At 37.8% G+C, this 19,503-nt stretch overlaps 2 protein-coding genes across 2 annotated transcripts in view; both read left to right on the top strand.

The window, feature by feature from the left end:
• The first annotated feature begins 7,398 nt into the window (after positions 1 to 7,398).
• On the top strand, positions 7,399 to 8,337 carry LOC104851044 (olfactory receptor 7D2). Its single transcript, XM_010608204.1, has one exon. It carries the CDS (start codon positions 7,399 to 7,401, stop codon positions 8,335 to 8,337), a length of 939 nt encoding a protein of 312 aa, XP_010606506.1.
• A 10,261-nt stretch (positions 8,338 to 18,598) lies between these two features.
• The window catches only part of LOC104851137 (olfactory receptor 7D4-like), an 18,119-nt gene continuing 17,214 nt past the window's right edge, over positions 18,599 to 19,503 (top strand). The window contains exon 1 of the mRNA XM_033759443.1: positions 18,599 to 19,503. Coding sequence (XP_033615334.1) covers positions 18,599 to 19,503 — 905 coding nt within the window.

Raw genomic sequence — 19,503 nt, 5'->3', positions numbered from 1 at the left:
TCAGAGTTGTGTGTGTGTATGGAAATGTCACAGTGAAGCCCATTAATTTGTACAACTACTATGTTTAAATTATAATACTTTAAGAAGAACACAGAAGGGATAGAGATGTAAGTGGCATGATATCATGTCTCTGCTTTCTTGTTTATTTTATTTCTTTTAGGTTTTCATGGTATATCTGGTGACACTTGGTTTAACATAGCTGTTTTTATTGTTTTTCAGTGACATCTTACTGTGTGTGACTGAAATCCTATTCTGTTCTTTCCAATCATTGACTTAAATTTTGTGAGGTGAATTTTAGTTCATGTTGACTGATTTTTCTCATTGATCTAGTCCTGCAAGTATCTTATTCTCTGACTTTCTACTATTAAATGCCTTTGAGCTCATCCAATGACACCAATTAGTGATGGAGCACTCTACTGTGTCAAACTGAAAACCTTCACTACCTTTTCAGCTATTTGCACCTATCATCTCTGAGAATTAGATTGTAGATGTCTTAGTGTTTTATATTGTCCTTTTTGGATTTAACCTTTATTCAACTTTTGGTGGAAAATGGCTAAGGGGGAAGTGGGAAGGGGAGGGGAAAGGAAATAAGGGAAAAGAAGAAAACTGTGAAAAAAGCAAAAAATGGAAACAAAGTCTTTGTATATAGGGAAGGGTGAAGGAGATGAAGGGAGGGCAGGGGTATGGGGAAAAAACAAGAGCCAAGATATATCATATAAGGGTACAAGATCCCAGTGATGAATGTAACGGTATTGTTTGCTTTAAATGTACCAATAAACTTACTGGTGCTTTTTTTTAGTATAAAACATGGGAATTCCAGGAGAAAGTAAAAATTTTAGTAATATGGCCTGAACTTGCATGTTTTATGCTTCAGTGCAAGGATCACAGGTAGTACTGCAATACAGTGATTTTAATAATTGCAAAATGTAACAGTTATTGCGATGGTTGGTGAGTATGGGGACACTACTTGGTAGGCAGGAGGCTCAGGGTGGGTTCTTCTGAGGAATTCAGCTGAGAGCAAGGTACAGGAATAATCTCAGGAAAGCGTGGAGGAGCAGTCCAGAGGGAGGCAGAGTCATAGGGTGTTTAGGACTCTGGAAGGCAGATGTGTTGGGGCTTATGGAGTAAGAGCTGATTGGAGGCCACTGCAGGTCCTCCTCAGCCCCACAGCAGAGGTACATTCCTTAAAAGGGGTAAGGGACTTATGTGGAGCAACCTTCCTGGTGTTAGTGGTAATACTTTGCCAACCTAATATCTAGCTATGAGTGAGGAGCATAGTTCTTCCAAAAAATGTTAATTTCCATGAGTTTGACATCTTAGCATCTACTTGTATGCAATAGTTTCTATTAATGTATAACATTTCCTCTGTGCATCATAAAGGTTCTTTTCTCATTTAATTAATCAATTACTTTGTTTGTTGTTTTGTTTTTGAGACAGTCTTCATTCGTAGCCCAGGCTGGCCTTGAACTCATGATCTTCCTGTGTCAGCCTGCCAGGTACTGAAATTACAGGTGTGTACTACTATGCCTCGTTCTTTTATTTCTGACTTCTTTTCTTATTTTCTGCAAAAGCACTTGAGTTTTTTATTTCTCCATCTCCTTCCTTTCTTCCTTCTTTTTTCAACTCCCTCCTTTCCTCTTTTTCTCTTTCTTTTCTCCTTTATTTCCCACTTCCTTCTTTCTTCCCTCTTTTTCTTTTGCCATGAGCTTAATGGATGTTTGCATGTTTGGCAGGCCTTAATTCTTCTCTTGATTTTATGGTGCAATCTCTTTGCTTTTGTATTTACTTTATGATTCCATTTTCTTCGACAGTATATGAGATTGCTCTTCACCATCACTCAACAAAACAAGGTAATATTATTTTCTTTGCTGTGCTGGAGATCAAATGCAGGATGTTGTACATGCCAGGTGAGTACGCTACCAGCTCCTCCAAACTAGGTATTATTATTGTAAAATACTGTTTATCTTTGAAATTGTTCACCATGACACATTCACCTTGATTCAGTTTCAATTTTCATGCTTATTAGCAAAAGCGAACAATTCAGTGATTATCAGGAAAGGTGTTACCTGACCATTTTAAATCCCTTGAGGCTGTTTTGCTGTCTGATATTGGGTTAGTCCCTGCTTAACTATTTTTTTCTTTCTTTTTTGGAGGGGGGATCAGGGATTGAACTCAGGACCTTATGCTTGCAAGACAGTCAGCACTGCTGAGCTAAATCCCTGGCCCCTCACTATTGGTTTTAATTAGAGCTCTGTACACTAGAAGTATTAATATTTTTGCCAAATAGACTAAAATATCTATTTGAATATTTCAAATGTAGTTTTTTTTACAGTAATATATGTATCAATTAATTAATTTATTTTTGAGACAAGGACTCACTCTACTGTCCAGGTCACTCTCAAACTCCTGGGTTAAGTGATTTACCAGCCCCAGCCTCCTAAGAAAGTGGGACTGCAGACATGAACCACCACACCCAGCTACCCATGTGTTTATAAATTACATAGTAAACCTTCAGAAAAGTAATGTAGAGAGGGAATACTGTTTAAAATTCCTTGTAGTTCTGGTTTGGTATTCATAGTTTCTCAGTTGTTCTTTGTCATGGAAGTATCTTATTTCCCCATCCGTTTTGGAAGAACGTTTTGCAGGATGCATCAGTCTAGGTTGGAGTTTGTTTTCTTTTAGGACTTGAAATAACTCACTCCAGGCTCTTCTTGACCTGAGGGTTTGTGTTGAAAAGTCTGCTGTGATTCTGATGGGCTTTCCTTTGCTTGTGATTTGTTTCTTTTCTCTTACTGCTTGTAGTATTTTGATCTTCCATTGGGTTTCTGGGATCTTGATTATTATATGTCTATATGTATTATTTTTTTGATCATGGCTAGTTGGAGTCCTATATGCCTCACTTATCTGTATGTGAAATTCTTTTGCTCTGTTTGGAAAATTGTCTGTCATTAATTCTCTGAACAGTTGTTTTTTTATGTCATTTGTAATTTCTCCTGCTAGTTCATGGATTTCTATCAGTTTTATATTATTATTCTTTGCATCATCTAAGAGATTTTAGAATGATTCCTCATAATCCCTTACTGTTTTTAAGGGATATGTCTTTTCATGGTCACTGACTGCTATCTTCTATAGCTGAAATTCTATCTTCACATTTGTTTACCCTACTGCAAATGCTTTCCACAGAACTTTTAATCTCTTGATATCTTTTTGAATATTTAATTTACTCCATTTCTTTCCTCTGTTGGTCTTCAAGGTTTCCATTTGTTTCCTATGCTTGGCATTCATGGTTCCCATCATGGCCCTGAGCTTATCTATTTTTAATCTGCTTTATTTTCCGCGAGTTTCTAATCATTTCTTTCATTCTTCTCACCATCTCTGTGCTTACCTGGGAAATTATTTCTATTTTGAATTTTTCTAGAGCCTCATTTATCTGTTATTTTTTAAATTCCTGTGCTATGGGTTCAGGGTGTCCAGCTAGTTGATTGTCAGGCTTTCCCACCTCATTTCTGCCAGAGTTTCCCTTTGGTATGGTCTGTGTTTGTGTCTTGTTTAAATGTCTTTTCATTTCTATTTTTTGTGGGTACTTTCCTTGGTTTAATTCCTGGGTTAATACTTTGATCTTCCAGATATAGGTGGCCTTTAGGTCTTGAGTCTGTAACGACTGAGGAAATCTCATTTGCATTATACCAGGGAGGATAACTGATTAGATCAATCACAACACAGTAGCCCAAGTGTTACAACCAGCAACATAATAGCATTAAACACAGCTTAGAAAATGACAATATTTGTACTTATTAATCTATCACCTTTAACTGTGTGAATTAAATAAAAATTGAGGAGCAGCTCAAAATATGTTTATTGTGAATAAACACTTCAATATAGCCACTTTACCCTTCAGGATGGGGACTTAGAAGGAGTTGGGAGGAGAGGAATAGATAGATAATATAGAGAAAGGTTATAAGTGAGATCACAGGACACAAGAAGAGCACACAAACTCTAGGGAGCTGTTGAAGACAAGAAGAGAAGACAGAACAAAATATTCAGAAAAACAGAAAAAAACTAACAGCAATAGGGAGACTAGAGGTTGTAATCACTTCTTTTATAACTAATGGCAATTGAGAGAAGGAAAAAGAGAAGAAAGGTAAAAGAAATAAAATAAATTAAAATTAGGATACAAACAGGAACAAAAAGGGAGAGTAATGGAGACCAAGATGGGAGAGAGAAGAGTGAAAGAAAAGAATATAAGAAAAAGAAGATAAAAAAGAAAAAATTGAGAAAAGAAAAAGATAGAGAAAATTTTTTTAAATGATTAAAGGTAAGAGAAAAATATTACTTTGAAAATAAAAAAATACTAATAAAAATAGAGGGCCTCCTACAGGGTATGACTGTTGACACAACAGACAGTGTGGGCGGAGTGTGCAGGTCTAAGCTAATGAGTCTCAGCAAGGCAGCAGCTGTCCCCTGAGGTTCAGGCTGATTTTTGGCTGCAAGGCCCGAGTTGACATCTCTGACCTACTGCTAGGTTGAACCCTGCAAGTTTCCCTTGCTGGTTCTAGCTGTCTTTCCCCTGAAGTTAGACCAGGTTCCGATGTGAGGTGCTGGTCCCTTTAGCTTAACCAACTATGGTGGTATAGTGTGCCTTTATCCCAGATTTTCTTCACTTTTCCAGTGGGCTTCAGTTTTCGTCTGGGAGCCTCAGAGAGGCCCTCTTTCTCTTGTTCACAGCGGGGAGGGGTGAGATCCCCGGTCTCCTCTTGTGGGCCATGTGGAAGGAGCGGGCCTAGCACATGGTCCAGAATGGCTGCTGATCTCCTCTGTCCTGCTGGGCTGAAGGGACCAGAGAGTCACAAGCTGATGCAGGTTTCCTCTACTGCATTGGATTGAAGGGCTGGCAAGATCTTATAGATGCCTTTTTCTACCGTTATCTTCCCTACCCAGTACTATTTATTATTGTGTAAAAGCCTTTTATTTTTATGTAACCTGTACTTACAGAAAACTTTTTAGAACTCATGCCTATGTTTTTACTTATTCAGATTCCCAAATGTTAATGTTTTACATGTTTTACAATGTTTAGTTTTTAAAATTTATCCCTTTCTGCTTTCTCTTCCTCTTTTTCTTTCTCATTCTCTCCCTCCTTCCTCCTCCTCCTTTCTTTCTCAGACTAATATTTTTGGGAATACTTTCAGATGTAATGCATTGCACATACGGTCTGTATTTATCTGTAAATCATTTTCATTATTTTTGCTTATATTTTCAGTTAAATTCTAGATATGTATTAGTATATGTTTGTGACATAGTAAATGGATTTACTGGAGCTTGACACATATGCATAGCTCATCTTGATACTTTTAATCTCCTCATTTCCTCTTTTTTCCCCTTTCCCCATCCATCCCTCGATCCCCTTTCCATCTCCACAAAGTCTATCTCCCTAATTCCTGTCATATCCTTTCTGTTTTGCTCTTTAAATTATTTTTTACCTAATTAATAAATTTTTATTTTTATAATATTTACAAGTACATGTTTTCAGTATTCAGTAATGACACTCATTGTGGAGAGTTGGTACATGTACATAATACATTGTAATTCTTTTTTATTCACTTCCCGCCTTGCCTCTACCTCAGGCCCCTTCCCTCTTGCTACAGACCTGTCTCCCTCTTTTCTATTATCTTTACTTTTGCTCTTTATTTATATTTTGTATTTCTCACAGAAGTGATATTATGTAACATGTAGCCTTCAGTGTCTGATTTATTTCACTTAGCATTATGGACTCCAAATGTGTTCATTTTTCTACAAATATCTTTCCTAAACACATGGATATTGTTTCATATAACCATAGTACAGTGATCACATTTTTGTCCCTTTCCTTGCCCATCCCTGCCTGCTCCCTCCAAATTTTGTTCCCCTAGCAAATGCAATAGAGCATTGCAAAAGCTTTATTGCCACTGTTCTCTCCAATTCTTTATTTCATCACTTTTCCCTTCCTTCTTTCCTTTTTTTCAGCTTTAATTGAGTTTATTGGTACATTTTAGGGATACAGTACAGTTACATTCATTGTTGGGATCTTGTATCTCTACGTGACACGTCTTGGTTCTCATTTTTTCCCCTTACCCCTGCCCTCCCTTCATCCCCTCCTCCCCTCCCCATCTACAACCACTTTATTTCCATCTTTTCATTATCTCACATTTTTTTCTTTTCCCTTATTACCCTTCCCCTACCCATCCCACCTTCCCTACACCTTTAGCTCCTTTCTTTCCATTTCTAAATGTCAGTAATCTTATTAGGATCTTATGCATTGTTGCAGATTATTCACACCTGGGAAACTATTCGGTATTTACACATGTGTAACTTATTTATTTCACTTAGGAGTATATCTTCAATATGTATCCATTTTACTATGAATGAATCTAATTTCTCATTCTTTATGGCTGAGTAGTATTCCATTTTATAGAAAAACCACATCTTCTTTATCCAGTTTCCAACGGATGGGCAAATGGGCTGTTTCCAAGTTTTAGCTATTACAAACTGTGCTGCTATAAACGTGGGAGGGCATACTTCTCTGTGATATGATTCTTTTAGTTCTTTTGGAAAGATACCCAGCAGAGGAATGGCTGGGTCAAATGGAACCTCCAGTCCAAGCTCTTTGAGGTATCTCCATATTGATTTCCATAGTGGTTGCACCAGTCTGCACTCCCACCCACATTTCCCTCCATCTCTTGTTCCACTTCCCATTTAAAAAATCTCCCTTCTTTCTATTATCTATGCTTTTCATTAAGTTTACTGGTAAATTTTAGGTTTTATTTTGATCTTTATTTATATTTTGGTATTCTCATATAAGAGAAATCATGTGTCATTTAAACTTGTGTGTCTGATTTATTTCATTTAATATTATGGTCTCCAGGTGCAACCATTTACCTACCAAAGCCTCAAGTTTATCCTTCTTTATGGCAGAGTAGTACTCCAGTGCATAAAAATCCCTCACTTCCTTTATGCATCCCTCATTGCATTAGAGTGAAGTCCTTCACCTTTGACAGGAATCCCACAGAAATGATACTTTGGCCTTTTCAGTGAATCTTATCAGAAAGAACATGATGTTGATTTGTTCCATCACTGAATCTCTATGACTCTCAGCCAAATTTTTAAATAATGGATGGTTCAGATGGGAAGGTGGGAATAGTAAGTCCCATATTCAAGGATTCCATCTTGTTTTGGCTGTTAGAAAACTGGTACGCAAGCTGTTCCTTAAGAATTCCATTCATGAGTGAAATGAGATCTACTGTTTAGGTAAAGTAACTGACTTCATACACAACTTGACTAGTGTGGGCACTTCTGTTACATGGAAGACATTTGCTTACTGTGAATTTATTGTCTGATCTCTTCTTTTATAGAGAAATCTGATACATGAAAGCAGGAAACCGAACAAGAGTCTTGGAGTTCATCCTCCATGGACTTTCAGAGGATCCAGAGCTGCAGCTCATCCTCTTTGGGCTGTTCCTGGCCATGTACATAGTCACAGTGCTCGGGAACTTGGTCATCATCCTGGCTGTCAGCTCTGACTCCCACCTCCAAACCCCCATGTACTTCTTCCTCTCCAACCTGTCCTTTGTTGACATCTGTCTCAGCTCCACCATAGTCCCACAGATGCTGGTGAACATCTACACAGGGAACAAAGCCATCTCCTACTCGGACTGCCTCAAGCAGGTATATTTTTCCATGATTTTCCCTATCCTGGAAACTCTGCTCCTCACTGTGATGGCCTATGACCGCTTTGTGGCTATATGTCACCCACTGCACTACATGGTCCTCATGAATCCCCGCCTATGTGCCCTGCTGGTTATCATTACCTGGTTCATCAGCATCATGATATCTCTCCTCCATATTTCTCTGATGATGCATCTAACTTTCTGTAAAGATCTTGGAATTCCACATTTCTTCTGTGAGCTGACCCATGTTCTCAAGTTGGCCTGCTCTGACACTTTCCTGAATAGCACACTAATCTACATTATGACTGGTGTGCTGGGTGTTTTCCCCCTCATTGGGATCCTTTTCTCCTACTCACAAATTGTCTCAGCCTTAAGGAAGATGTCTTCCTCTAGGGGAAAGCAAAAGGCATTTTCCACCTGTGGGTCTCACCTGTCAGTTGTATCTTTATTTTATGGTACTGGTGTTGGGGTCAACTTCACTTCTACAGTCACCCAGTCCTCCCAGCCAGTCTCAGTGGCCTCTGTGATGTACAGCGTGGTGACCCCCATGCTGAACCCCTTCATTTACAGCCTGAGGAATAAAGATGTGAAGGGAGCCCTGGGCAGACTCCTCAGCAGAGCAGCCTCTTGTCTGTGATGTGTCCCTTGGCCCAAGACTAAGCAATCTTGTGTTTATTAAAGGCATAAAGTAATAAAAAGTAATAAAAAAAGAAAGAAAGGAGGAAGGAAAGAAAGAGGTGTACTCTGAAATTTGTATCTCTGAATTTCTTAAGCCATCTTGTTCTTTCACTTAATGCTGGAGGATCTATCATTTTTCTGCTCTGGATTTTTTACCAGAAACTATTTGGTATTTGCACATGTGTGGGTCTTATTTATTTTACTTCAGAGTATGGCCTCAATATACATCCGTTTTCCTATGAGTAACTCTAGTTTCTCATTCTTTATGGCTGAGTAGTACTCCATTTAATAGAAAACCACATCTTCTTTATCCAGTCTCTAACTGATGGGCAATTGGGCTGTTTCCAAGTTTCAGCTATTACAAACTGTGCTGCTACAAACATGGGTGCACATATATCCCTGTGGTATGATTCTTTTAATTCTTTTGGAAAGATAACCAGCAGAGGTATAGCTGGGTCAAATGCTTCCAGATTTTATACACTGTTAAAAAAAAATCATATCCTAGTAATGTCTCCAATGGCATCCCTGCCCTAACTCTATCCCAAATGTGCATCTTTCACCATTTATTTAAACTTTAACACTTGTGAATTTTGAACTTGAAGTACTTAGTATTGCTCTTAGATTTTCTTCCTTCCTTTTTCCTTCCCCTATTTCCTTGTTCTTTTTCCCCCTCCCTCCATTCCTCTCTTCCTTCCTTTCTTTCTTTGACTTGTGATACTTGTACCCAGGGCCTCACAGATTCTAGACAAGTGCTCTATAGCTGAGATATGGGTCCTTCCATCAGATTTGTAAATTATGGATTGCATTCACTTATTTCTATGTGTTTCCATGAATTTTGTGTTGTTTATGTGTATTATCAACAGTGTTTTCTAAAACAGGGTGAAGTACAATTAAAGTACATGTAAAACATAGCACATTGTAGTGCCTATTGTGTATAAGTTATGTGGTAATTACACTCTCTATACTCTCTTAGACAGACTTCCCTGTGGCAGGAATTAACATCACTTTTTTAGAGGTGAGGAGATTGAGGTTCTAATAGAAAACATGTGCACACATAAACACACAACAGAGCAAAACAATACAAACTTTCTCAAACTTACAGAGGGACTATTTGGCAAAAGCAAGGTTCAAACTCAAAAGTGCAATCTGATCCTGCATTCTTCCCTAATAGACTGCAGGGCCTTTTATGTGGATTCTGATATTGTGTGCACCTCTGTGGTGGATTTTTCTGGTGATTAATGATGTTTCTTGTTGTTCTCTTATTGAATACCCACACACACACTGCATTTCTTTCTAATTTGAAGTGATACATGAAAATTATTTTGGTCTTTTCAACAAAATACAAGTGACAAGGATGTGTCACTTTAAGCCAAACCATTTAAGAGCTGCTACATTATTTTTAATATTCATTCTTCCTCAAATTAAAAAGCTTCTGCATGGCAAAGGAAAGAACAGAGCAAATGGTGATTTTACAGAATGGCAGAAAATCTCCACCTTCTGCCCTTTGAACAGGTGCAAATATCAAGAACATACAGTGGACTGAAAAAAAAAAAACCCCAAGCAAATAGCTAATGGTCAAAAGAACTAACAGATACTTCTCAAGAGAAGTACAAAGGTACAGTAAGCATAATACAAATGTTAAATTCATTTGGCTATAAGGGGAAGTCAAAATAAAGCTACAGTGAGATTCCACCTCACTTCAGTCTGAATGCCTGTCACTAAAAATATAAGAAGCAAGTGCTCATGAGGATGTGAGGAGAAAGGAATTCTTCCACACGGTTTTTGGGAATGTAAATGTGTACAGACATAATGGAAAACAATATGGAGGTTCCTGAAAGAAAAAAGCTAAAAATAAAGATACTAGTTAGTCTAGCTGTACCATTTCTCAGTATATCTCCAAAAGAATTAAAATCAGCATACTACATACTTATCTGCCTATGCATAAGACAAGAGACACTGTTCACAGTAACTAAGCTATGGAATCAGCCTAGGTGATCATCAATAGATGAAGCAATAAAGAACAAAGGGGATATATACACAAAGTGGAATATTATTTAGCCATAAGGAATAGAATCATGTTATTTGCAAGGTAATGGATGGAACTGGAGATTATCATGTCAAGCAATATGAACTAGACTCAATATGTCCAATGTCATATTTTATTGCATATATAAAAAACAAACAAACAAACAAACAAAAAACAGACAGAAAGAGATGACAGGGAACTAGACAGGGACTACTAGAGGCTATGAAAGGAACAATGCTAGGGGAGAGAAGAGCAAGGAAAGCCACTAGGGTGAAATGATCAAAGTATGTTACGTCTATATACAAATATGACAAAATAAAATCCATTAATCTGTATAACTAATATTACTTAATAAAAACATCATTCTTCAATTTATTTGCTATTGTAGAGGTATATGTTCATAGGGATATATTATAAGATGAAAATTGCCTAGAAAGCTGATCTTATACGTAGAGCACTCTCTTTTTCAGTTGCCCAAGTTGATAGACACTCTACAAGGGAAAGAAATAAGGTGTTTTATTAAATCAATAACATTTTAGAGATGTTACAGCAACATAGCCATACTCTCCCTGGCTATTACAAATTCTATGCCTTAAAAGTTGAATGCATATCTACCCCTATTATTTTTACCATTATGCTAAGAAAAAATGGGAAATTTCCTGAAAGCATATAGTGTATGGGAATACATGCATGTACTCAGTACAAATTAGCTATATTTTCAAAATCTTGTATCTAGTTCTAGACTGAGAGGGAATTTATAGGGGACTCAGAAAAGAGTTAACAAGTTCACAAAGAGCTATAATTCATATACCTTCCTGCTTGGCGGCTCTGAACCACCAGAGGTTCAGGCCAGTGGGAACATGTTAAAGGTTTGAAAGCAAAGATCCACCTAAAGGAAAGTAGGCATATAAAATATAAAGAAAATTGGGCAATAGCTTAATTGTGAATTTGAATATTTGAAGTCTCAAAATGTTTTTAGTGGTGCTTCTTACCTAACAGAATACACTTCCCAGCTATGTAATAAACATCACCTCACACAGGTGTAAATCCTCATAAATCCTCTCCCCTTCCTTTGCAGTCTCATCTTTCATTGCTGTCCAGCTTTCATTTTCCAGTCCAGTTCTAAGTTGTTCACAATGTCTAAAGTACCCCTACTCTTTCATTTTTGTGTCAAGCATTTTTGTTCTCTCCTTGAAATGCCTTTCCCTTTTTAGTTTCTACTGAGATACCATTTCTATGAACACTTCTCCCATGATTCCCTGCAAGCAAATCAGTCATTCTTGTTCTATTTCCAGTATGTTTTTAACACATCTTCAGCATATGTGTATACCCATGCAATTATTTAATTACACATCCCTTTACCCTTCTTGATTATGAGCTGTTCAAAGCACAAGGACATTGTATCCCCAGCACAAAGTATTCAGTAAATGTTCCATGAATAAATTAAGGGGATAGTGAAAAGCACTTTTTCATATTCTGTGTGTCAACCAAAACAACAACAACAACAACAACAACAACATGAATTTAAATATGAAAAAATTTTAAAAGAATTTCCTAGCAGTAAAAGTTGATGTTTGAGAAAAATAAATGTTTCTCTGAAGGTCTTTAATGCAAAATGGAATATCACTGGGCAGAAGAAGTTAGAGCATTCCTCTGTCTCAAGGCAGTTACAAATAAGATTGCTTTTGTTGTTTTGGGAAAACAATTTGAAATTTCCTTTTCATTCATTTGCAATGTTTCCATTCTTTCATGAGAAATGTAATTCAGTTTCACATTAATATGTAAATGCAGCATTGTAGCCAGTCACTGTTGTAGTAGATTTGTAAGGGAATTGATATACTAAATAGATACATCAGGTAGATAGATAGATAGATAGATAGATAGATAGATACACAGATACATAGATACATAGATAGATACATAGATAGATAGATAGTCGTAAGTAAAATTGAGAAGAGTACAAAAGTTCTGTCCATGAGATGGAGACTCAAAGAATCCAGCTGAGGGGCTGGATTCCAAGTCAATGACCTGCACTAGTACAGGGGGAAGCCTAGAGGCCACAACAATATCTCATGCAAGTCCATATCAAAGATATGCACTGCAACTACACTGGAGCCAGGAAGCGACACTCAAGACAGTGGTGAAGACGAGAACTCCTCTGAAGAGAACAGCACCATCTTGGTGACAGGGAGGACCTGGGCTCCTCCAACACTAGGAGCAGTCAAGTTTGTATGAGGAAAACCAGTCGCAATAAAGCTTGCAGCATGCAATCTTCAGCAGCATACAGTTTTCCCCTCCCATTGTCCTTCTATGCCATTGTTAACAACTCTCAGGTGGGTCTACCATACCCAGAACCGCAATGATTCAGTTCAGGTGGGTGTTTCCACTCAAGTACTCCATTAATCAACCCACAACATACACATAAGCATATATACACATAAATACATGTCATAGTCTGGTGAGTGTGTGTGTTACTGGGAATTGAACTTGGGATCTCATGCATGCTAGGAAAGTGTTCTACCACTGAGCTACATCTCCAGCCCATGTCTTAACTTGTTTTGCGCTGTTATACAAATGCATGAGACTGAATAGTTTATACAAATAGAAATTTACTTGTGTTAGTGCTTGAGGTGGAAAATTCCAAAATAAAAGCATGCGGATTTATCTGATGAGGATTGTGTCCTCTGGAAGGAAAACATACAATGTCTTTACGTGGCAGAAGTCAGCATAGCAATGGAGCCAAATGCATGTGAAACTTCTTTCATGAGACCCAATCTTATTTATGAAGGAGGAACCCTGTTTACAATTGTATTGGTATTTTTTGAGATACATAATAGCAAATTTGTTCTGGGGGAATACCTATATCTATATATAATATAAATGTATCTATATATATTCTTAATTTTATATATAATATCCATATATATATTTTTTTCTTGGATATGTAGGTTCAATACCATGGTGCTAATAGCTTGTTTCTTGATTGTGTTCATATTTTTTCAGAGGTATGTGTGGGTAAAGGAGTATATCACCAAGGAAAGAGAGACAGAGAGAGAGAGAGAGACGAGAGAGAGAGAGAGAGAGAGAGAGAGAAGAGGGAATAGAGAGAAGGGAGATGAGAGAAAGGAGAAGAGAAGAGTTTTAGATGTCCCTGGCCTTAAGATGGCTGCTACATAAAACAGTAGCCCCCTTCCCATAATGCTCTGTGCCTTGGGATGGCTGCCACATGAAATAGCAGCCTCCATGTTAAATATGGCTTCTCCTACCAAGGGACAGCCTTCTTCCCATCATGCCTCTCTTCATGCCTAATGAGTAACCTGATACTTGCCACCTCCGAGTAACCAGTGATGTCACAAGCCCCTCTTAGTGATGTCACAGGCTCCTTCAATCTCTTAATGGTACCTCACTCGACTCCACTCCAGCTCAGGTTAACCCCACCCCACTCTTATAAAAGAAGCTCCCTGCTCCTCCAGGCTGCTTTTCCTTTGTTAGGTGACAACTCAGCAGATCCTCCCCATAATAAAGGCTTATTGTAGTCCTGGTCTGGTCTTGGATTTTCAGCTCTTTTACCTAACAAAGAGGAGAGAGGAGAAGAGAGAGAGAACACCAGGATCCACAATCCCCTCTGATGGTGTGACCCCAGTGATCCAAGCACAACCCCCATCACTCAATATCAATCACAGCACTTCTCAGTATAATCACCCTAAAGACCAAGCCTTAATCAGGAGATTAAATTCTATTCAAGCCATTTCATTTTTTCTTCTTAAAGAAAAATTTTATCACATTACTTTGTCCTAGTATATATCTATTTGCCCGAGTGGCAAACCAGTCCACTGGCTGGCTTGAGCAGGCCTGAGTGAGATGTCTTCACGACTGTCCCACAGCTCCACCTTCCACCTTCCACTGGATACAGGCCAGGTAGAGGTGATTTCTTAACCAGAATCAAGAAGTGCTACCCAGAGTTGGGGTATAGCTCAGTGGCAGAGCATTTATCTAACATTCATGATGGCCTGGGTTGGATCCTTGGCAACACACACACACACACACACACACACACGTGCACGCACATGCACACACACCTCTAATCACTTCCATGTTATTTAATTAGAAGAAATGAAATCACTTCCTCTATATAACTTTTTAAGAATAGTAATGCATTATTTTGAATGTCATTCCAGCTCCTGGAATCATGAGATAATAAATTTTCTAATGTCTTAGAATTTAGTTTTCTTTAAGCATTTTTATTAGCATATGATCTGTGGTCAGGCAGTTCATCCATTAGAAGTGCACAGTTTAATAGTTTTCAGGATATTCATAGACATGTGCAGCCCTCATGACAATCTTAGGACATTTCTGTCACCTTTCAAAAAATCTTTGTCCTCTTTAGTTATCCTCTGTTCCTTAAGAAATTAAATAAAAGAAAATAATAAAAATTTAAAGCTGAAGAACAAGAAGCAATTTAACATTTGCATCATATTGTTGGTGTATATACATATGATATGTATATACCACATATTCCTATTTTTAAAAAAAAATTACAGCTATAGGGATAAAATCACAATTGCTTCACTATCTACCTTGACATATTATCATGAATCCAACATTGTGGACAGCAAGTGATCTACAGACTTTCAAAGATTCTTTAAGGGAGGCTCTACACAGACAACTCTTGTTAAGTTTGGTACCATGTAGAAATTACTTTCCTTTGGGAATATCTTGCGACTTTTAAATCAAATAAAAGAAAGAGCGTCTGCTTTTGGAGGAAATAATTCTATTTTCATTTATTGCTCCCTACAGAGATGTGAAAACTGACTTAGAAATATTCACTCTGTTATCTTCCTTGCACCCCGGGAGAGCTGATTATTTGGAGAAAAATGGGACAATTTGTTTAATGAGGAACTTGAGAATTTGACACTTGAGATGCTAGGAACATCAAACATACCCCGTTGCTCCTCACCTACAAGTGTGATCCCAGCCTCTGTGTAATCCCAGTGGACTTCTGAGAGAGAGATCGTGGAGACAGGGTATCTGGAAGTGCAGCCACTGGAGAGAGTCAGTGCTTCCCAGGTAAGCAGGTGGAGTAGGAGGAAAAGAGGACGTGGATACCTGCCTTCACTGAGAATAATAACTCTTAACAGTTCAATATTTACTTAGTCTGTGAACGTGAAGTTACTGTATTTTGAGGGTACTTTATTTTCCACTGAATCATCTTTTTCTGTTTGCACTTTTTTTTTCCTCCTTTCTGCAATTCAGCACCTTTCCCCGATAACCTGGAAATTAGTATTGCTTCAATATTAAATACTCTGGAAAGTCACTCAATATCTTCTTAACTCTCTGTCAAAAATTGCAGATTCCTATTAAAAATGATTTATTTTAAAGTTCTCACTGAAGACCCATTATGCATGAAGCATTATCTATTTAATTCTTTTTTTTTTTTTTTTTTTTTTTGTACTGGGGATTGAACTCAGGTCCTTGCACTTGGAAGGCAGGCCACTGAACTGCTGAGCTAAATCCTTGGCTCTCTATTTAATTCTTAATGTAATTCCTTTTTTCTTTTATAATTTATTTTTGCTGGTGAGTTTGATTTATTAATATCACCAAACAATTCTATATTGTTCTTCTCATTGTTATTGCTTATTATTTTTGGTGTCTTCAGTATGATGAAACAATGTAATCATTTCTGGTGTCTGGTTTTCAGCCTAATTCCCTTTCTCATCTTACTGATCTCTTTCAATTTTCAGGTACATATTGAATGAATGAAGTTGGACTATACTGTCTTAGCACATTCATGAGTTTAATACACGTATTGTAGCCCTTGATTTTAATATATTCTGTCAGCTATGGACAGAGATATTATAGTAGTTGATCTTGGCATATCTTATGGACTATGGCTTCCGAAAACCACTTTTCACGGGGTTAAGAATTTGTTCTTGATTTCTTTATGTCCCAAGAATCTCCACCCTAACTGCTAAGAAAACTAATGATGGCAAAAGCTATTCAAAGGATTTCTTTTTCCTTCTGTGAGTATAATCAGGATTTCTCTTCATTGGCCTAGTTTTTGTACGCTTTGGTTAACATTTTAGTTTCATTGTTTGACACACATCAGATATGCGAATTTGTGGAACACCTACAGTGTGATGGGGTTTATATGAGGACCTGAAAATACAAACGATTAGATAAAACTGTCACAACCTCAGGCCCACAGATCCATATAAATTTGCAAATGTGAGAGGGACATAGGGAAGATGACAGGAAGCCGTATGGTGGGCCTCACACACTGTGACCCGGGTCCTTGCTCTACATCGCTGTGTTCTCTCAAATCCTCTCCTATACCAGCTCACTATCTCATACAACAACTGCACATTCTCTTCTTTAACCTAGAATGATTGTTCCTTATTTACTTCTGATTAATAAAGATCCGCCTTTCCCTTCTCCGCTCAAATTTATCTTTCTTTTTCTTCCATTGAGTTTATTGGTACTTTTTAAATATACAGTACAGTTACATTCATCACTGGGATCCTGTACCTTTACATAACAGATCTTGGTTCTCACTTTTTCCCCATACCCCTGCTCTCCCTTCACCCCTTCCAACCCTCCCCTATTTACTTCCATTTTCTTATATTTTTTTTCTTTTCCCTTATTTCCTTTCCCCTGCACTTTTCACTTTTTCTTTCAAAGAAAATATCCATTTCATTTTGACAGAATGAATTGGCTTTCATTTATGTTTTTTCTATTTTGAATTAATTAATATAGTCAGCCCTTCACAGTACTGAGTCTTTTTCTAAAATGGAGAATGTAATTTTTTTTTGTACTGGGAATTGGACCGTTGCATTTATGAGCCATGTACCACAACCATTGAGCTAAATCCCTGGCCCTTGTAATCATTTGGTTTTAATCATAAGTTTGTTTTTTAAATTTCTCTAGGAAGACTGAGTTTATACGATGGCTGAATATTTATAATCCAATCTATCAATTGTCCATTGTGGGCATTAACTCTGATGATTTTAATTCAACACCTTGCATAGATGAGCACACACAATCACAGTTGCCTTCTATTTGATCTAAAGGACAATGCACTTTTTCTCCTTCTTTCACTGATGTCATGCAAATGATTTTTTCCTCTTCTTGGAGCAGTTCATTTGGCAGGAATTCTCTGAAAGAAGGAGACTTAGGAAACTTCATGCATTAAAAGTGCTGAATGGCATTTACAAGAGGTAACACGCCTGTTGTATTTATGCTAAATTTCATCCTCAGTGGCTGCCCCAGTAAGTGGAATATTGATAACTGATACCCATGCAGGATAGATTTATCATGATGTTCAGAACAGAAGCTCACCAGTATGAAACATTCGCAACTCTACCCAAGGAGAACAGTCACACACATGCCACTTAATTCCATCCTCCAATCTGACCTCATGGTGAGTATCCATGACTCCTAATATAGAAAGGAATCACATGTTAAGAGTTGAAATTATTTTTTCAAGATCACTTAGATGGTATATTAATGAAATTATAGTATATTAAAGGAAGCTTCGCTCAAGAATCCAATCTGTAAATCACAGCTTTGTACTGTACCTTGGGAAATTTAGGTATCCAAACAATTATAAAAGAGAGTTCAATCATTGTACTATTAATAATAACAAAAAACATTTATTGAGGTTCTGTACACAAGGCATTTTAAAGCTCAAATATAGTAATAGTAATAATACATTTTTTTAAATGAGGGAGAAGTGTTAATGTTCACAAATCTATGAAATGCCACCTCAAAGGTTAAAGGTTGTATGAGATGAAATTTGTATTTAGCTACCATGACAGAGATTCTGTAATAAGGAAAAAATTAAGATTATGAAAAAGTCATGAAATGTCTTCAAATATTTGGAAAAGTTTGTCAAAAATTAGTTGATGTTCAAAGATTCATAGAAGAATGCTAATAGAGTGATTTTGTCTAATTTTAAAAATTCTGAATAATTATATATATTTCAATTGTAATTTTGTACTGTATAACTTTTAATTTAAAATGTTTAAAAATAAAAGTGAGGTGCTTGGCTGATTGAATCACGGTCACTGGCTGGGTCTACTAGACAATGAAGAACATCTATCCATAAATCCTACTGTAAAGTGACAAGTGTTTGAGGTGGCAGGTGGCTGTCCTTTAAGATTGCATTTTCTTCCTTCCCAGCATAAGCAGCAGCCACATGGCTGAAGCAAACTATACGTATTTCTTAGAATTCCTCCTCTTGGGCCTTTCACAAGATCCAGAACTGCAGCCCCTTCTTTTTGGACTCTTTCTGTCCATGTACCTGGTCACAGTGCTCGGGAACCTGCTCATCATCCTGGCCGTCAGCTCTGACTCCCACCTCCACACCCCCATGTACTTCTTCCTCTCCAACCTGTCCTTTGTGGACATCTGTTTTGTCTCCACCACGATCCCAAAGATGCTGATGAACATCCAGGCACAGAGAAAATGCATTGCCTATGTAGAATGCCTCACTCAGGCATACTTTTCAAATAATTTTGCTGGAATAGATGATTTCCTTTTGACTGTGATGGCCTATGATCGGTTTGTGGCCATCTGCTACCCACTGAAATACACAGTCATCATGAACCCTCGGTTCTGTGGCATTTTAGTGCTGCTGTGTTGGTTCAGCATGTTCTGGATTTCCCTTATCCAAATTCTACTGATGAAGCATCTCACATTCTCCACAGTCACTGAGATTCCCCATTTCTTCTGTGAACTGGCTCAGATTCTCAAGGCAGCCAACTCTGGTGCTCTTATCAATACCATCTTTCTATATGTGGCAACTGCACTGCTGGGTGTACTGCCTGTCACCGGGATCCTCTACTCTTACTCTCAGATTATCTCTTCCTTACTGAGAATGTCCTCCGCTGCAAGCAGGTATAAAGCATTTTCCACCTGTGGCTCTCACCTCTGCGTGGTGTCCTTGTTCTATGGGACAGCAATTGGGGTGTATCTCAGCTCTGCTGTGACCCATTCTTCCAGGGCAAGCATGATCGCCTCTGTGCTGTACACGGTGGTGACCCCCATGCTGAACCCCTTCATCTACAGCCTGAGGAACAAGGATATGATGGGGGCCCTGGG

This window comes from Fukomys damarensis, unplaced genomic scaffold, assembly GCF_012274545.1.
Source record: "Fukomys damarensis isolate Sample0158 unplaced genomic scaffold, DMR_v1.0_HiC HiC_scaffold_37, whole genome shotgun sequence".
Lineage (NCBI taxonomy): Eukaryota > Metazoa > Chordata > Mammalia > Rodentia > Bathyergidae > Fukomys > Fukomys damarensis.
The sequence above is the reverse complement of the archived record's forward strand: the minus strand, read 5'-3'. Positions and strand labels throughout refer to the sequence as shown.